Below are 21,137 nucleotides of genomic sequence, written 5' to 3' on the forward strand. Positions count from 1 at the left end.
GATTGTGCTGGCGGGCAAATGAAAACCGAACGTTTTTTATAGCCCAACAAGGGATGTTGCACGTCCATGTCATGGTGGTGTGTTTCGGCGCCAGGCTGTCACATGGTTGTGTTTTGCCGATTTTTCCATCTTTTCACCACATTTCTGCAGTACTTCTTTCTTTCATTTTGGGTATTAATATTGTATGGATATCAGCAACACAATTTTGTATTTTACTACTTTTGCGTTTCTTTTTTGCAGAGTATACATTAGGACCACAAAATGCTTAATGATGGGCATCATGTTCTCCTCTTCCTGTTCGGTATTTACATCACCAATAAGATTGAAATCCTCTGTTGTTTCATCACACACATTCCATGTTTCCCCGAGCTGTCTTAATATTTGCCTTTCCATGTAGAAAGATGTCTGGTCACTGCCAGTTACTGCAAGAAAAGCTGGAATTGAACAGGCTTTCTCTTGTTCAAGAAGGCCGGCAAGGACATGTGCAGACAAATATCTGAATGTTTGCCAGTTCCAAAAGCTATCCAGAAGTGAGACATCTATTCTGTCAAACAATGCAATGGCCAGAACAATGACTTCAGTATAAACTGTTTTAATCAAAATCCTATCATGACCCTGTCTGGTGGCGACTGCCTCCGTGGTCTAGTGGTAGAGCGTCCGCCCGGAGAGGGGAAGGTTCGGGGTTCGATCCCCGGCCGCGTCATACAAAAAGACGTTAAAAGATAGTACTTGTTGTTACCCTGTCTGACGCTCGGCATAAGGGGCTAAAACAAGGACTGCTCGACTCGGAGTCAGTATACTGTGTCTGAGTGGGGTATTCATGTTTAACTGTGGCATGGTAGCTATGTCAGTGGGCTAGCACAATAAATCCGCATCAGTTCGGATTAGTACAAGCAGCCACATGCACGTCGCTATATAAGTGCAATAATCCTGGACGCGACCTTAAACCCCATTTCACTCCACCTGTCTGGTAGCATTTGACATGTGCAAAATGAGTTTTGTGTCAGTTTCTTCATTTGATCATAGATGCAGAACATTGACAACATCCGACCCTTTGTTGCATACAACCCGTTAGCCGTAAGTGCTCATAATTTATTTATCCCCACATTCAAATGATATAATTTGTTGAAGATTCGCTATTCGGCCACTCCCGGAATAACACGAGTTGGTCTGCGGCAGAGGTACTATGCCTCGCCGCATGGAACTCTGGGAAGGAAAGTGGGCTTGACGGAAACAGTCGAACGAGACAATTCGTGTTATTTTCCGTTCAATCAAGGGGAACTATTCTAAATTGACTCCATCTTGATCCATTATTATGAACATGCTTCTGACAAAGAAGACGCAAATATGACCTGACACTGTGTGCTGGAGTGTTTACATATATTGAATGTGACGTTTCTCACACGTAGGCTACATATAGTGACGCAATACACATGATTCTGACGTCACAGAAAGGCTGCGCCCAGCAACTACGTATGCCACTGTGTAAAGCGTTCTTCATCAAGTTAGTTCGTCAATATTGGTCTACATCAGACGCAAATGAGCGAATTTACCACAACCACTTTTGCCTGACCATGGACGTCAGGTAAGTGAGTTTGGCCATCGCGGGGTCGGCAGTATCACGAGCAGTTTTCGTTTGTGTGACATCGTACACCGCAAAGGTGTGTGTCGTTGATCATGCAATCAACCACGGGTTTACCTAGCCGTGACCAGTCACAAATCAGATCTTAACACATGAGGGTAGAGCAAACTATAATTACTTTTGATGCCGAGTTTAATGTTTTATCGGAAAGGGTTAACAGGGTTTTTTGTGGGGCCGAGCTGGGCCTAACATCATGTCATGTCAACACGCCCGAAGTTCTGTCGCTTAGATTTCTAATTGATATGAGTTAATGAGTTGATGTGCTTTCTGTGTTAAACGTGGCGTGTTTCCACTGCTAATGTTAGTAAACTGCAGCAACTGCAAGCCATGTAATGGAGTGCTTACAGAGTAGCTCGACATCACGATGATACCGAAACCAACGTGAATCGATGTCTTGAGAGTGAAATGGCGTCACTCTGGGACAAACACAGCAGAGGAAAAAACAGCTGTCTTTTTGTGTGTCTGCAGTAGGCCCAATGCTTTGGTGCTAAATGCCCAAGGTTGAGCATTTGGTGTACATGTGTTTATGAAAAACGTATCAAAGATTGCTCATTCCTGTGTTGGAAGTAAATCATGATTCCTAGCTACAGATTTGTTTTCAAGTAAGGCTCCACAAAATGTTTCAGGTAAATCTACCAACCCATTGTTTCACTTGTGACCAAAACCTGGAATCTAAATTCAAATCAAAACAAGGCATGTGGTTTTCATGTTGAACCAGACCAGTTGCTGTATATTATCAGACAATTTATGTTTACCTTTAATAGGACAGTAAGCCATGATAGTTTGTTCCCTAACTAGGCTAGAAGTGTAACATTTGTCCACTTTCTAAATGGAATTGTGAATTCACAGTACATAATGTCAGGGATAAGACCGAATTTGGGGAATATTGGTTTTTGTCAGTTTGCAGACAACAATAGCAGTTCTTATTCATTTTGAAGATTAAAAAATATGAGTGCGATACCAAAATATGTAATTTGTATAACAGAAGCTGTGCGCGTGATCTCTTAGCACCTGTTGTTAAGTGAGTGAGTTGGGTTTAACGCTGCTTTTAACAGTATTCCAGTTATATCGCGATGTCAGCTTAATGTGGGAGGAAAGCCCAAAGTGATGCAGGTCTCAGACGTTTACCACTTGGGTGACACCCAATCACAGATGTAGTGCTGAAACATAATCGGGGCGAACTGGGATTCAAACCAAACCAACAATCATAGGTTTCTGACGTGCCCAAGGGACGCATCTCTGCACAGCAAATTGCTGCGCCTTAGACGACTGGGACACCTGTGCCCCCACATGTTGTTAAGATGGAGATAACTGGTACATTAAGTCGATGGGAAAGTCATATTTCCACTGTTTTGATTCCAAATCGTTGGGTTATAACAGAAATCAAATGAATCCTATTCCATGGACAGAAATAAGTGCATTTGCTCATAGTTTCACAAAAATTAAGTTATTGGTACAGTCAATTTGGTAAACGGAATGTCAGAAATAACATGAAAAAAATTGGAGATATTCATAACAGGTCGGTAACCAGTACCTATCCTTTCACTATGTGAATAAGATATATGTGAATAAAAAAACCTAATATTTTTCCTATCACACATTGAACAATTTATCTTGGTATCTTTTAAAGTGTATTCAGGTAATTTTCTGCTATCTTTCAATTTTTTTAAGTCCATGGGACCTACGATACAATTGTGCTTATCAATGGCATGTTGTCTGTCCACTCTCATTTGACTTCTCAGACACAATAAGATTGTGAAACATGGATACAACACAATGACAGATTAGTTCATGTAACTCATAAGAAATCACCGGGAGAGGGACCAGCCTGTGAGGTTATGAAAAAATATAATGTTTCCAAGCTCGTGAAAAACAAAAAAATCATTTGCTGCGCATGCTGGATATTATAAAAAATATTCAGGATCTGAAAAAAAAATCATAAGGAATCTTTTTCTGCAACAACACAATGTCAAAAAAAATCTGAAAGATACCATGGGATTTACATTTGTTCATGTCAGTAAAATAAGGAAAGATACTTTAAATAAAATCTTTTACAGTCTTTAAGAAATGTTATGAATATGTAAATAACATTTATGAAACTTGGATTTGTTCATGGAAATGGAAATGACAAATTTAGGTATGGTTTAGAATTTAAGTAATATTCTTGAATTGTGAAAAATTATTTTGTCATCTTCCGGAGGCAAGGTAGTTCAGTGACTTATATAGTCAGTGAACTACCTTGCCCGGGAAGATGTACCAACGTTTGGGACCTATTCCAACCCAGAATCTTTATCAATAGGCACTGTTATCTGCACTCAATTTTGGCCATTATTGATAATGATTCACAAATACAATATCTTACAAGGCAAAGACTGCTTTACCAAAAGTTGTAATAAAATGAATGTTTTGTTTCTGTAACAATGAAATAATATTACATGGTTATCCTGCTGTCCTCTCTCATCAAGCATACCACATAATCTTTTTATCTGGTATTTCTATGGGTTTTGTGGTCGTGTTCAGAATTATTGCACTTATTTAGTGACATGCATGTATATGTGCATCCATGCGTGCATGTATGCTTGTACTAGTCCAGACTAATGGCGATTTTATAATGCTAGCCCACTGAGATACCAAGCCGCAGGTTTAACATGAATACCTCATTCAGACACAGTAAACTGACTATAAGCCGACCAGTCCTTACTTTAGTCCCTTAATGCCGAGCACCAGGCAGGGTAACAACAAGTACCATCTTTTGAAATCTTTTGGTATGGCGTGGTGGAGCAGATGCTATACCACTAGACCACGGAGGCGGTCTTCTAGTTATATGCTTCTGGGTTTCTGTAGCTGACAGTTTGTGTATATGTGATCCTGGCAATGATGTCTTTAACAATTTAATAGATTTCTGATCTTATTTTAAACATGTATCATTATGAAATTTGATATGCAGTAAGTATGTGGTATGACCAATAACACAATTTATATTTGCTAAATATTTTGCGATACCGGTAAATATTACAATTTCAACCTGACTGCAGTAGATGCTAATAGTGCCGTGGCTATCATGATGAACATCCTCTTGTAATTCTAGCCTTCTATATACCCAGTTATGCATGCATCAGTGTGTAATGTAATGAACAGGCTGTAAGAATATGCTGGCTTCAAACATTTAATTTCTTTAATTCTTCTTCTTTTTCTAGCCTACTGACCCCAATTTGGCCCTGAGCATCATTTTCAGTAGATTTAAGTGTTATTATTTGGACCATAATGAGCTCCAACATGAAGAGTTTAACTGTCAGTTTTGGCTGCATTTGAAATACAGTTACCATAATAACCATAATAAGAACCCGGTGTGATTAGAAAGTTGACTGAGGGGTGACAATTAATATCATACCCAACAAGTTAAATTTGTTTCAAGAGATCGAGGAGTAGTGAACAAACTTAGTACAAACGTTGACAAAACCAAAGGGATTTCCAATAAGCACATAATCGGTACAAGGCAATTACACTCCTTCTGCATTGTTGTTTTCTGTAAAACAAAAAATCTGTAATATGCTGAAGAAAATATTGGCAATCATGTAAAATTTGGTCTTAGTATGGGGTCCTTATGAAGATTACTTTCAGTTTTAGTCTAGAAAAAGGTGAGGCGGCGCTATTGGAGCCTTAATAAAGCCTTAATACTATATTTCAGCATTAATACTTCAGATCTCATGTTCTCTAACAGAACCAGCTGTAGTAGCCAGGCTGCAACAGAGGACACAGTTCTTGGAACAGAGGCAGAAACTAGCCCTGGACATGAAATAACAGCTGAATTAGTAGCTTTGCTCCCATCAGCAGACAGGTACAGTTTTAGTCTGTAATTTGTTTGTCAAATAAATACGTCGTCTGTTAGGATCTTGAAAGTGCAAACATTTAAAAGTCAAAACACACTCATTCTTAATATGTTGACATGACAATTAAGATGCCCACTTTCTTATTCATTGACAAGTTTATAAGTTATCATTCAATGCCAAAGATATATATCTTTCTTTTCAGACTATCACCTCACTCTGTGGGTGTTGACTTTCAAAGTGTGGAGACACCTGCTCCTAAACCATCAGCAAGTGAGGGCATCAACTTTGCCCCAACACCATCAGCAAGTGAGGGCATCAACTTTGCCACAACACCATCAGCAAGTGAGGGCAACAACTTTGCCACAACACCATCAGCAAGTGAGGACAACAACTTTGCCCCAACACCATCAGCTAGTGAGGGCATCAACTTTGCCCCAACACCATCAGCAAGTGAGGGCAACAACTTTGCCACAACACCATCAGCAAGTGAGAGCACCAACTTTTCCCAAACACAATCAGTGAGTGAGGGCAACAACTTTACCCTACCACCATCAGCAAGTGAGGGCATCAACTTTGCCACAACACCATCAGCAAGTGAGGGCAACAACTTTGCCCCAACACCATCAGTAAGTGAGGGCATCAACTTTACCCCAACACCATCAGCAAGTGAGAGCAAAAACTTTTCCCGAACACAATCAGTGAGTGAGGGCAAAAACTTTACCCTACCACCATCAGCAAGTGAGGGCATCAACTTTGCCCCAACACCATCAGCAAGTGAGGACAACAACTTTGCCCCAACACCATCAGCAAGTGAGGACAACAACTTTGCCCCAACACCATCAGCAAGTGAGGACAACAACTTTGCCCCAACACCATCAGCAAGTGAGGACAACAACTTTGCCACAACACCATCAGCAAGTGAGGTCATCAACTTTGCCTGGACACAATCAGTGAGTGAGGGCAACAACTTTACCCTACCACCATCAGCAAGTGAGGGCATCAACTTTGCCACAACACCATCAGCAAGTGAGAGCACCAACTTTTCCCAAACACAATCAGTGAGTGAGGGCAACAACTTTACCCTACCACCATCAGCAAGTGAGGGCATCAACTTTGCCACAACACCATCAGCAAGTGAGGGCAACAACTTTGCCCCAACACCATCAGTAAGTGAGGGCATCAACTTTACCCCAACACCATCAGCAAGTGAGGACAACAACTTTGCCCCAACACCATCAGCAAGTGAGGACAACAACTTTGCCCCAACACCATCAGCAAGTGAGGACAACAACTTTGCCCCAAAACCATCAGCAAGTGAGGGCATCAACTTTGCCCCAACACCATCAGCAAGTGAGGGCAACAACTTTGCCACAACACCATCAGCAAGTGAGGTCATCAACTTTGCCTGGACAAAATCAGTGAGTGAGGGCAACAACTTTACCCTACCACCATCAGCAAGTGAGGGCATCAACTTTGCCCCAACACCATCAGCAAGTGAGGGCATCAACTTTGCCCCAACACCATCAGCTAGTGAGGGCATCAACTTTGCCCCAACACCATCAGCAAGTGAGGGCATCAACTTTACCCCAACACCATCAGCAAGTGAGAGCAACAACTTTGCCCCAATACCATCAGCAAGTGAGGGCAACAACTTTGCCACAACACCATCAGCAAGTGAGGTCATCAACTTTGCCTGGACACAATCAGTGAGTGAGGGCAACAACTTTACCCTACCACCATCAGCAAGTGAGGGCATCAACTTTGCCCCAACACCATCAGCAAGTGAGGGCATCAACTTTGCCCCAACACCATCAGCTAGTGAGGGCATCAACTTTGCCCCAACACCATCAGTAAGTGAGGGCATCAACTTTACCCCAACACCATCAGCAAGTGAGAGCAACAACTTATCCCCAACACCATCAGCAAGTGAGGGCATCAACTTTACCCCAACACCATCAGCAAGTGACTGCATCAACTTTACCCCAACACAATCAGTGAGTGAGGGCAACAACTTTACCCCAACACCATCAGCAAATGAGTGCAACAACTTTACACCAACACCATCAGGAAGTGAGAGTGACAACTTTGCCCCAGCAACTTCAGTAAGTGAGAGTGACAACTTTGCCCCAGCAACATCAGCAAATGAGGGCAACAACTTTACTCCAACACCATCAGGAAGTGAGAGTGACAACTTTGCCCCAACACTATTAGCAACCAAGAGCACACTATGTGTTGCTGCGACAAAAGCATGTGAGAACACCACACACGACACTGCACCTAAAGCAGCTTTCAGAATTAAACTTGTTGCCAAACGAAAAGCATCTGCCTGCAACACAAATGTCTTTTCAAAAAAATCATGTGACAGTAATACACATGAAGTTTCACACAAATCAACAGTTAAGAAATGTATTGCCATCAAAAGAAGAGCAGTTATGGACAGTAGGTGTGCTAAATTTCCAACTGAAAGTGACAGTTGTGAGAGCATATCATATGATGCCCCAACAGAATCGGGAAATGAGAACCTTGCATATGGCCCTACGCAATCAGCAAGTGAGGGCAACAATTATGTCCCAACACCTTCAGCAGGTCAGAGCATTACATATGCCCCTACACCATCAGGAAGTGAGAGCAACAACTTTGCCCCTACACCATCAGGAAGTCAGAGCAACAACTTTACCACAACAGCATCAGGGAGTGAGGGCAACAATTATGTCCCAACACCTTCAGCAAGTCAGAGCATTACATATGCCCCTACACCATCAGGAAGTGAGAGCAACAACTTTGCCCCTTCACCATCAGGAAGTGAGAGTGACAACTGCACACCAACACTGTTAGCAACCAAGAGCATACTATGTGTTGCTGCAGCAAAAGCATGTGAGAACACCACACAAGACACAGCGCCAAAAACAGCTTTCAGAACTATACTTGTTGCCAAACGAAAAGCAACTGGCCACACCACAAATGTCATTTCAATAACATCGTGTGACAATAATACACATGAAGCTTCACCAAAATCAACAGTCAAGAAAAGTATTGCCATCAAAAGAAAAGCAGTTATGGACAGTAGGTGTGCTAAATTTCCAACTGAAAGTGACAGCTGTGATAGCATCACATATGATGCCCCAACATCATCAGCGAGCAAGAACAAAGACTTTGCCCCACCAAAATCAGCAAGTGAGGGTAACAACTTTGCCACAACACCATCACCAAATAAGGGCAACAACTTTGCCCAGACACCATCAGCAAGTGAGGACAAGAACTTTGCCCCAACACCATCAGCAAGTGAGGGCAACAACTACATCCCTAGACCATCAGTAAGTGAGGGCAACAACTTTGCCACAACACCATCAGTAAGTGAGGGCAACAACTTCATCCTTACACCATCAGCAAGGAAGGGCAACAACTTTGCCCCAACACCATCAGTAAGTGAGGGCAACAATTTTACCCCAACACCATCAGTGAGTGAGGGCAACAATTTTACCCCAACACCATCAGTGAGTGAGGGCAACAATTTTACCCCAACACCATCAAGTGAGGGCAACAGCTTTACCCCAACACAATTAGCAAGTGAAGGCAACAACATTGTTCCAACACCATCCGCAAGTGAGGGCAACAGCTTTGCCCCAACACAATCAGCAAGTAAGGGCAACTGCTTTGCCACTACACAATCAGCAAAATTAGTCATCAGAACCATACATGTTGACAAGCGAAAAGCTGCTGAGAGCCCAACACTTGCCACCTCACAAATAGTAAATGAGAGTACAAGAAGTGGAGTCACAATAAAAGCAGTTGACCGTTGCACACACACCAGTTCACCAAAAACAAAAGTGAACATGGTAAATGAAGGCATATCAAAACCAGCTGCTATCTCAAGAATAGCTGTCAAAAGAAAGGGTGTTCTCACCCCTAGGTTCACCACAACAGTCAGCAAAGGCTTCACATGTGCTTCATCACCATGTTCCGGTGACAGTGCAACATATGACCCTTCACCAGCTTCAAGTGAGAGCAACAACCATGACAATACACCATCAGCAACTGAGAGCGTCGACTATGAAAGTAACAACACCGAACAGGACAGTGCACCAAATTTACAAGCAGTTAAACTTACTACACTTGCCAGCTCACATAGAGGGCTTGTCAGTTACAGAAGTGTTGCCTTACCAAAAGCAGCTGTCAGAGACATGTGTATGACTTCACCAAAGGCAGCTGTCAATTGTATGATTGATCCACCAAGAGCAGTTGTAAGCTACACAAATTTTGCCTCACTAAAAGAAGCAGTCAGGCACACATGTGTCACCACAGAAATGATAACCATGCAAGCAGCAGAGCAAAAAACAAGTGACAGCTCCAAGCTTGCATACTCACCAACTGCATATAACAGCATTAAACAGGGAGCGATAACAAAACTAGGTGTCTACTGTACTGCTAAAAGAAGAGAAAGAGCTCTTGGCACCATTCATACCATCTCACCAAAAGCATCTGTAAGCACAACTCATGCTGCCTCACCAGAAACAGCTGTTAGACAGACATGTGCCACCTCAAAAGAGTCAGCTGTCAGCACTGCATTTAACACCTCACCAGAAGCAGCTGCAGTTACCACATGTCCCACCTCGCAAAAAGCAGCTGTAATCACCACATGTTCTGCCTCACCAAAAGCAGCTGTAATCACCACATGTTCTGCCTCACCAAAAGCAGCTGTCATCACCACATGTTCCGCATCACAAAAAGCAGCTGTCAGCACCACATGTTCTGCCTCACCAAAAGCAGCTGTCATCACCACATGTTCTGCCTCACCAAAAGCAGCTGTCAGAACCACCTATGCTGCCTCACCAAAAGCAGATGTCAGCAGCTCTTATTCTGAAAAAACAGCAAGTGACAGCATTGCAGAAGAGGAACTGTCCAAGGGTAATGGTTATAATGTAGACTTATATTGAAAGGACAGATATAGAGATAGAAACAAAGGCAATGGTAGAAACAGTTGGGGTTGTAGTAGTAAAAATATGAAACTGATGTGAAGTGACTTTGGTTGAATCAGGGTTTTGACTTAAAGATGCATTGTAATATTCTGGGTTATTAAAGGGCAGACATGCAGTTCAAGGAGAAACTGTGTTTTATTGAAGGGCAGACATGCAGTTCAAGGAGAAACTGTTTTATTGAAGGGCAGACATGCAGTTCAAGGAGAAACTGTGTTTTATTGAAGGGCAGACATGCAGTTCAAGGTGAAACTGTGTTTTATTTTGAGGTGGGTTTGAAAAGGGATCCGGTTTTCTGGGAGAAGAATATTTTTTTTGTTAAAGAACTGTATGGGTGAAGGAGAAAAACAAGGTTTATGGTTAATGTAACATATGGGTGATGTGGAATATGGTCAGAATCGGAAGGGTATCTTTTCATTTTGATGTGATTATATATAGATGTGATGTTCCAGTCTATATCATAAGGGGGAAATGTGTTATAGTATTACAGAGCATAATATTGAAAGTGACATGTTAGGTGTTTGATTTTATATTAGTTATATTACAAAACTGTTAAGAAATGTAAGGGAAAAACTTTTTAGTTAAAAGCTTTTAATTATAGCCGAGTCAGAAAATCACAAAAAATAAAAATTGTGACCTTTTTCCCAGATAAATGTTTCATGCTCAACAACCCGTAATTGTTCACACTTAACCTGAGAGGTAGGCACAATGAATATTTCACCAGTACTCCAGGCAGTTTGTGGCTTTATTCCCATGTACACTCTAGAAACATTTTAACATTCCTGACACATTTCTCAAAACACTAGGGATGCCAGGTTAGAATTATTCCCCAGCAGCCAATGCTGTTGGTAAGAGGCAACTTATTGGATTGGGTGGTCAGGCTCAGTGACTTGGTTGATAGTATGTTAAAGTACCTAAAAGGCATGGATCATTGTTCATAATATCAGTCACTGTATTTTCCGTTCCTGATTTGATTATTTACTGACTGGCGTCAAATAACTGGAATATTGCAGACATCACACATTTCACAAATATCCAATGAAAGGAGGGCTTTACTAATGTCCAAATCATTCTTACAGGGGTTTCTGCAAGTAAAAAGACAAGCATTCCCAATCGGCTTCGCCGGGTATGTATCCTCCAGTTTTATGTGACTGACTTTTTAACCCTGCTTATGTTGTTAACATTCTGTATCTGATGTAAGCATCCCATTGATCTACTGTAAGAAGGTAAGCCAATAAAGATGGAGACCAACAACTAAACTATTTTACTCTTCCTAATGTGTCACCTGTTTTTGACAAAAGTTGTACTCTGGTAATACTAGCTTAGAATAGGTTGGGGACTTCTGCTTGTCAAGCTCATTGACTTGGTTGATTGCCTGTTATCTTATGCTGACAGTGTGGGATTTTGCTCAGAATATCAATCACTGGATTGTCTGGTCCATGAATCTAGCTTCAGTATTGTTGAGTGGGGTGTTAAACAACAATATCACCATGTTTTTTACCTAAGGATTAGATGCAGTCTCAATAATGATGGCACATTATATAACAAGCTGTGCAACAAGTTTTAAACCAGATAGTGTAGAAATATTGTGTTCTATTTTTTAGGCACTGTCAAGAATCTTGCGCCCATTTAGATCCTGCTTTGGACACAAGTAAATTCCATGATAAACATATCGTCATGGTAGCAGCACAACAATAACCAAGTCAAGCCATGTGTGTTGGGTAAGTGAAGACTATACAGGTGTGTTGACCATGAATTCCTAAAATATAAGTTTAAATCTGTTGGAGGAAGGGTTTAGGTGTAGGACAAGTGTGTGATGAGAGGGTTGAGTTGTAGGAAAGTTGATAAAATGAAGAGTTGGGTGACTTTTATTTTACGAAAATGTTTGATGTTTTTTCATTATGACAAAAAGTACCTGTATCTTCTCTGTCATTACTATTAATATAATATTAATAAATGATTATTGAATGTAACCAACATTATTTTAATGACAAATGGTTCCAGTACTTTAAATATGTCATTGCTATTAATATCATGTAAACTAATAATTATTATATATAACCAACATTACTTACATGACAAAGGTTATATGTTCTTTATATATGTCATTGCTATTAATATAATATATACTAATAATTATTCAATATCAGAACATTATTTATATGATAAGTGTTACATGTAATTTATATATGTCATTGCTATGAATATATTATTAATTAATGATTACTGAATGTAACTAACATTATTTATATGACAAATGGTAGATGTAATTTATATATGTCATTGCTATTCATATAATATATACTAATAATTATTTAATATAACCAACATTATTTAAATGACAAATGGTACTGGTACTTTATTCATGTCATTGTTCTTAATATTATATACATTAATAATTATTCAATATAACCAACATAATTTATATGACAAATGGTACCTGTACTTTATATAAGTCATTGCTATTTATATTATATACATTAATAATTATTCCATATAACCAACATAATTTATATGACAATTGTAACATGTACTTTATATATGTCATTGTTATGAATATATTATAAACTAATAATTATTAAGTATAACCAACATAATTTATATGACAAATGGTACTTGTACTTTATTTATGTCATTGCTATGAATATAATATAAACTAATAATTATTCAACATAACCAACATTATTTATATGACAAATGTTATATGTAATTTATATATGTCATTGTTATTAATATTATATACATTAATAATTATTCCATATAACCAACATAATTTATATGACAATTGTTACATGTACTTTATATATGTCATTGTTATGAATATATTATAAACTAATAATTATTAAGTATAACCAACATAATTTATATGACAAATGGTACTTGTACTTTATATAAGTCATTGCTATTTATATTATATAAACTTATAATTATTCAACATAACCAACATTATTTATATGACAAATGTTATATGTAATTTATATATGTCATTGTTATTAATCTTATATACATTTATAATTATTCAATATAACCAACATAATTTATATGACAAATGGTACTTGTACTTTATATAAGTCATTGCTATTTTTATTATATAAACTTATAATTATTCAACATAACCAACATTATTTATATGACAAATGTTATATGTAATTTATATATGTCATTGTTATTAATATTATATACATTAATAATTATTCTATATAACCAACATAATTTATATGACAATTGTGACATGTAATTTATGTTTGTCATTGCTATTAATATTATATACATTAATAATTATTCAATATAACCAACATTATTTAAATGACAAATAGTAATGGTTCTTTATATATGTCATTGCTATGAATATAATATAAATTAATAATTGTTAAGTATAACCAACATAATTTATATGACAAATGGTACTTGTACTTTATTTATGTCATTGCTATGAATATAATATAAATTAATAATTATTAAGTATAACCAACATAATTTATATGACAAATGGTACTTGTACTTTATTTATGTCATTGCTATGAATATAATATAAATTAATAATTATTAAGTATAACCAACATAATTTATATGACAAATGGTACTTGTACTTTATTTATGTCATTGCTATGAATATAATATAAACTAATAAATATTAAGTATAACCAACATAATTTATATGACAAATGGTACTTGTACTTTATTTATGTCATTGCTATGAATATATTATAAACTAATAAATATTAAGTATAACCAACATAATTTATATGACAAATGGTACTTGTACTTTATATAAGTCATTGCTATTTATATTATATAAACTTATAATTATTCAACATAACCAACATTATTTATATGACAAATGTTATATGTAATTTATATGTCATTGTTATTAATATTATATACATTAATAATTATTCAATATAACCAACATAATTTATATGACAATTGTTACATGTACTTTATGTTTGTCATTGCTATTAATATTATGTGCATTAATAACTATTCAATGTAACCAACATTATTTATATGACAAATAGTAATGGTACTTTATATATGTCATTGTTATGAATATAATATAAACTAATAATTATTAAGTATAACCAACATAATTTATATGACAAATGGTACTTGTACTTTATTTATGTCATTGCTTTGAATATATTATAAACTAATTATTATTAAGTATAACCAACATAATTTATATGACAAATGGTACCTGCACTTTATTTACATCATTGTAATTAATATTATATACATTAATAATTATTCAATATAACCAACATTATTTATCCTTCATGTTGCTTTTGAATAAGCATAATAATTACGTGCCTTCTTCATTATAAAAAGAGGACAATGTCTCTGAAATGTAATAAGCAACTTTCAAATTAATGCCATGCATTATGGTGTCTGTTTATATTTTATAATGTGTCAAATTTGGTTGTGCATTTCTAAGCATACTTCAGAAGAAGCTACATTTACTAGATGTATTTGGCACACTTTTACTTATGTGATAAATCATTATAAAACATATTCATTCTGTCACCTGATGAGGGGAATACATCAAGAAAGGAAATAGGTCTACCAAACTGAAAGCAGTAAGGCTAACCCTCCATCTATTTCATCCTCAAATGATTGTGAGCTAGCATGCAGCAAGCAGCAAGTCTAGCATGTCTGTCTCGGGAATTGCTGATGGATGTTAGATTCAAAATATGTTTAAAAAGATCCTTGTATGGAGCATAGAAACTAAATAATTTGATGTTATATGGCATGATGGTGCAAAAAATATAAACATGAGAAAATGTGGAGAAGTATGTCCACATTTATCTATGATTTCTAATATGAAATACAAATACCACATAAATAAGGGAAAATATTCATAATTTTAGATTGAGTTCTTTCTCAAAATAATGAAAACAGTAACAGTAATACCTTTTCCCTCCACATACAAAATGTGCTGCATCTAGTAACTAACACATGTGCTTCTTACCCTCAGTGTTTCTATTTCTATATGGGGTGACTTTGATACATAAACTCAGAAATTAAATTTCCTATCTTCAATACATACTCTATAGTCTAATAATCTTGTACCAGTCTGATATGAAACTGGATCAAGGTAGAGTATATTCAATGCAAAGCGTTTGTTATTTTCAGAGTGAGAGTCTAATTGTTTACCAAACCTTGTCCTACAAGTTTCAGAGGCAATACTTTAGGCCCAAGATACCTGCTCTGTCAAGGACAACTTATCTACACCCAACACAACCTTGTATCCATACCCACCCTGACATACTTGCTCTGTGGGCTGGCAGTCTACACCTGACCTGACTTTCAGTTACATTGTGGCAATATTTAGACCTGAAATACCTGCTCTGTAAATGGGGTTGAGGTTATGACAAGTGTGTGATGGGAGGGTTGGGGTTTGGAACAAGTGTGTGATGGGAGGGTTGAGGTGTAGACAGGTTTGTCATAGGAGGGTTGAGGTGTAGAACAAGTGTGTGATGGGAGGGTTGGGGTGTGACAGGAGGGTTGAGGTGTATGACAAGTGTTTGGTGGGAGGGTTGAGGTGTAGAACAAGTGTGTGATGGGAGGGTTGTGGTGTAGGATATATGTGTGATGGGAGGGTTGAGGTGTGTGATGGGAGGGTTGAGGTGTGTGATGGGAGGGTTGAGGTGTGTGCTGGGAGGGTTGAGGTGTAAGACAAGACTGATGGGAGGGTTGAGGTGTAGAACAAGTGTGTGATGGGAGGGTTGAGGTGTGTGATGGGAGGGTTGAGGTGTAGGATATATGTGTGATGGGAGGGTTGAGGTGTGTGATGAGAGGGTTAGGTGTAGGACAAGACTGATGGGAGGGTTGAGGTGTAGAACAAGTGTGTGATGGGAGGGTTGAGGTGTAGAACAAGTGTGATGGGGGGTTGAGGTGTAGAACAAGTGTGATGGGAGGTTGAGGTGTAGAACAAGTGTGATGGGAGGTTGAGGTGTAGAACAAGTGTGATGGGAGGTTTGAGGTGTAGAACAAGTGTGATGGGAGGTTGAGGTGTAGAACAAGTGTGATGGGAGGGTTGAGGTGTGGAACAAGTGTGTGATGGGAGGGTTGAGGTGTGTGATGGGAGGGTTGAGGTGTGTGATGGGAGGGTTGAGGTGTAGGATATATGTGTGATGGGAGGGTTGAGGTGTGTGATGAGAGGGTTAGGTGTAGGACAAGACTGATGGGAGGGTTGAGGTGTAGAACAAGTGTGTGATGGGAGGGTTGAGGTGTAGAACAAGTGTGATGGGGGGTTGAGGTGTAGAACAAGTGTGATGGGAGGTTGAGGTGTAGAACAAGTGTGATGGGAGGTTGAGGTGTAGAACAAGTGTGATGGGAGGTTTGAGGTGTAGAACAAGTGTGATGGGAGGTTGAGGTGTAGAACAAGTGTGATGGGAGGGTTGAGGTGTGGAACAAGTGTGTGATGGGAGGGTTGAGGTGTAGAACAAGTGTGTGATGGGAGGGTTGAGGTGTAGAACAAGTGTGTGATGGGAGGGTTGAGGTGTAGAACAAGTGTGATGGGAGGTTGAGGTGTAGAACAAGTGTGATGGGAGGGTTGAGGTGTGGAACAAGTGTGTGATGGGAGGGTTGAGGTGTGGAACAAGTGTGTGATGGGAGGGTTGAGGTGTAGAACAAGTGTGTGATGGGAGGGTTGAGGTGTAGAACAAGTGTGTGATAGGAGGGTTGGGGTGTGTTATGAGAGGGTTAGGTGTAGGACTAGTGTGATGGGAGGGTTGAAGTGTAGGACCAGTTGAATTTTACGTACATTTTTTACATGACAAATGGTACCTGTACTTTATATATGTCATTGTTATTATTAATATTATATACATTAATATTTATTCAAAATAACCAACATAATTTATATGACAAATGTTACATGTACTTTATATATGTCATTGTTATTAATATTATATACATTTATTATTATTCAAAATAATCAACATTATTTATATGACAAATGTTATATGTACTTTATATATGTCATTATTATTATCAATATTATATACATTAATAATTATTCAATATAACCAACATAATTTATATGACAAATGTTGCATGTATTTTATATATGTCATTGTTATAAATATAATATACATTAATAATTATTCAATATAACCAAAATTATTTATATGACAAATGGTAACGGTACTTTATATATGTCATTGCTATGAATATATTATAAACTAATAATTATTAAGTATAACCAACATAATTTATATGGCAAATGGTACCTGCACTTTATTTATATCATTGTAATTTATATTATATACATTAATAATTATTCAATATAACCAACATTATTTAAATGACAAATAGTAATGGTACTTTATTTATGTCATTGCTATGAATATAACATAAATTAATAATTATTAAGTATAACCAACAATATTTATATGACAAATGGTACTTGTACTTTATTTATGTCATTGCTTTGAATATATTATAAACTAATAATTATTAAGTAAAACCAACATAATTAATATGACAAATGGTACCTGCACTTTATTTATGTCATTGTAATTAATAATATATATATTAATAATTATTCAATATAACCAACATTATTTATCCTTCATGCTGCTTTTGAATAAGCATAATAATAACATGCCTTCTTCATTATAAGAAGAGGACAATGTCTCTGAAATGTAATAAGCAACTTTCAAATTAATGCCATGCATTATGGGGTCTGTTTATATTTTATAATGTGTCAAATTTGGTTGTGCATTTCTAAGCATACTTCAGAAGAAGCTACATTTACTAGATGTATTTGGCACACTTTATACTTATGTGATAAATAATTATAAAACATGCATTTCTACACATACTCTATATCTAGTCCAATTATCTTATACCAGTCTGATATGAAACTGTTTCAATTTGCGGAGATTCTCTACAAAGCATGTAATTTATTCAGAGTTTTATTGAGTCAGAGTCTAATTTATCACCAAACCTTGGCCAACGGGTTTCAGAGGCAATACAACAGGCCCAAAATACCCGCTCTGTCAAGGACAATTTATCTACACCCAACACAGCCTTGTGGCAATACACACCCTGACATACTTCCTCTGGAAAGGGCAAGCGGTCCACACCTGACCTGACCTCCTTGGTTTCATTGAGGCAATGTTTTGGCCTGCACCACATGCCTGTTTATCTGCACCCTCCAAAATGCTTTGGACCATACACAATCTTATGGTCACAATTTTCTTGATGTAGTCAACACACCTGTATTGTCTTTCTTACCTCTTCACACATATTTACGCTATAAATATCTTAGTGTTTCTTTGAATTCTTTATATTTCTATTATTCCTCAAGCTTTATTTCTCTATTCCATTTCTAATGTAAAAAGTGCTGTCTATCATTTGAATGTAAAATGGTGCTTTGTTAATTGTTTAAAATGTTTGTTACAGATATATTTTCTTAATCCATTTTTGTGCCTGTTCCTAAACCACTGTACAATTATATACATTGACATTAATTTCCCATACATTTCTTATTTAAATGTACTTCATAAATAAATGGCTAAAAAAAGACTTCTTGTTTTGTTGAGTGTGAGAGTATTCTTTGTTCTCCACAGGCAACTGAAGACACACTTAATTGTTTTAGTTACTCTTTCGTCTTGGTGTACAAATGAGCGAGTAATGTTGTTAAAGCTGCACTCATCAGTTTTCCAGCAATATCATGGCAGCCTGTAAATATTTCAGTCTGGATCCACATGATCAGGGTATTAGGACAATAAGCCAAGTTGTGACTAACAGGGTACAATTTTGTTTATTTTTCTCCATTGCACTATTGCAGAACAGATGAACTGGCTGCACCACATACTATACTGAAAATGGAAACAAAAAGACATGATCTTAGCAATGTTAGTTTACTCATCATATGAAATATGATAAATACTACAGTAAACAGGCTGTCATTTAATGATTTTCAAATAGATCCCCATTCGAAATCAGTATTGCACTTAATATGCTTACACAAAGTGTATGTGTCAAGTTCTTACAACAAATGCAATATGATTGACTTCTAATCCAAAGGCACTTGCCTTCAAATACCAGGTTTACTTTGGAATTTGCAACAATATATTTACTTATCGAGTTGGATGCAGGACCAGTAAGGATTTTATCTAATGGCAGACAAATATCTGTACCCTCTCAATGAGTAAGTTGCATGATCAAAAAATTAACTACACATGTTTCAAGGCTAGTGGTTTAGGAAGGGAATCATGTTGCAGTTTTCGTGCAATTACGATTCATGGACATTATGGCAGGGTTGTCAGCGAGCTGTGTTTCAAATTGGGAATCGATTAGGACAATACTATGGAACAGTCGTAGCTCTAGACAAGTCACAATCAAAATCATTTCTAGGGAGCAGCAGAGCTACGTGTTACTGCATCTTTTAGGACAATTGATGGATTAAGACAGTTTGTTGATACTGCACATAAACTAGCCAAATGTCAACATTAAGATGGTGTGAGACCACACACATACATCAAATGAACACAAAATAGTAAACAATTGGGTTGGTTGATCTTCAACCAACACATACAACATATCAGCAAAATTTTAACGATCCCGTTAGTCGCCTTTTACGACAAGCATAGTCACCTTTTACGGCAAGCATGAGTTGCTGAAGACCTATTCTACCCCGGAATCTTCACGGGTCTACAGTAATTGATTTCTGTGGGACTACCAGTGTGTGCATAATACATGCATACAATAAGCTTTGATTGCATTTCACAATGCGAAGTGAGTGAGTGAGTGAGTGAGTGAGTTGGGTTTAACACCGCTCTTAACATTATTCCAGTTATATCACGGCGTGTAAGTTTAATGTGGGAGGAAATCCCGAAGTGATGCAGGTCTCAGACATTTACCACTTCGGTGAAACACAGGAGCATGGGTATGGTGCTGACAACCGAGAAACATAATCGGGGTGAACCAGGATTCAAACCCACAATCATAGGTTTTTGGCGTGCCCAAGGGACGCAACTCTGCACAGCAAATCGCAGCGCCTTAGACGACTGGGCCACCCATGCCCCCTCACAATGCGAAGAAACAGGCCATGGACTTTGTAAGGATGAGAAACCCAAGTCATATTTTTTTAGCCTTTTTAAACCTCCAATACCTAATGCGCCATTAAATTATACCAAAGCTTTATTGACACCATCCTCATATCAGCAAGCTATTAACTTCATTAACCTGTTATTAAACCAAATTTGCCTGACAAATACATTGTTGAAATTCAGCAGTCCATCAAAAAACATTGTAGTCTTCATCCAAACCTCCAGGTAAGGTTAGTTTAATGACAGTTCAGAACAGATTTTAATGCTGCAATAAACTGATGAATTTAATGAACATTTAGGGTTTTATTGTACCCATTTGTTCATGAAAGTTTGACACAACCAGGTCCAGTTCAATAACAGCAGATATGCTTAATGAATACATAACAGTGCTTATTATTGTTCTAAAGGTTGTGCTTGTTTAACAAAACTTTGCACATCTGCAATCTTTGTCAGCTGACCTGATCTTCGACTTGGAATTCATGCTATTGATGTCATTGAAATTAGATCACATGTTATATCAGTAATATCACTGATGTCTCAAATGTAGCATGTCATAGGTATCAGTATCATAACTCTGCACACGGTGCCCAACCTTTTATGAGTGCTTCACCTATAATGCTGTGGGTTT

The 21,137-nt window shown here is 37.6% G+C and overlaps 1 protein-coding gene across 2 annotated transcripts; it reads left to right on the plus strand.

Moving 5' to 3' along the window:
- The first annotated feature begins 1,282 nt into the window (after positions 1 to 1,282).
- Positions 1,283 to 12,962, plus strand: LOC124119389 (fap1 adhesin-like). 2 transcript variants are annotated; one of them, XM_046481877.2, is made up of 5 exons: positions 1,283 to 1,585; positions 5,345 to 5,480; positions 5,675 to 10,377; positions 11,525 to 11,571; positions 12,050 to 12,962. In XM_046481877.2, the coding sequence occupies exons 2-5, from the start codon at positions 5,350 to 5,352 to the stop codon at positions 12,098 to 12,100; spliced, it is 4,932 nt and encodes a 1,643-aa protein (XP_046337833.2). In that variant the 5' UTR covers positions 1,283 to 1,585; positions 5,345 to 5,349; the 3' UTR covers positions 12,101 to 12,962. The 2 variants fall into 2 exon arrangements, with proteins under 2 accessions (XP_046337833.2, XP_046337832.2); XM_046481876.2 differs by having other exon boundaries at positions 5,364 to 5,480.
- The last annotated feature ends 8,175 nt before the right edge of the window (positions 12,963 to 21,137 follow it).

This window comes from Haliotis rufescens, unplaced genomic scaffold, assembly GCF_023055435.1.
Source record: "Haliotis rufescens isolate VD_foot unplaced genomic scaffold, xgHalRufe1.0.p SCAF_28, whole genome shotgun sequence".
Lineage (NCBI taxonomy): Eukaryota > Metazoa > Mollusca > Gastropoda > Lepetellida > Haliotidae > Haliotis > Haliotis rufescens.

What these genes read in the sequence shown, in the direction of transcription:
- LOC124119389 (XM_046481876.2), top strand. Translation starts at nt 1,434, where the DNA reads ATGATTCTGACGTCACAGAAAGGCTGCGCCCAGCAACTACGTATGCCA. An exon ending in TGCCTGACCATGGACGTCAG is followed by an intron (nt 1,586 to 5,363) that starts GTAAGTGAGTTT and finishes GTTCTCTAACAG; the next exon opens with AACCAGCTGTAGTAGCCAGG. An exon ending in AGAAGAGGAACTGTCCAAGG is followed by an intron (nt 10,378 to 11,524) that starts GTAATGGTTATA and finishes TCATTCTTACAG; the next exon opens with GGGTTTCTGCAAGTAAAAAG.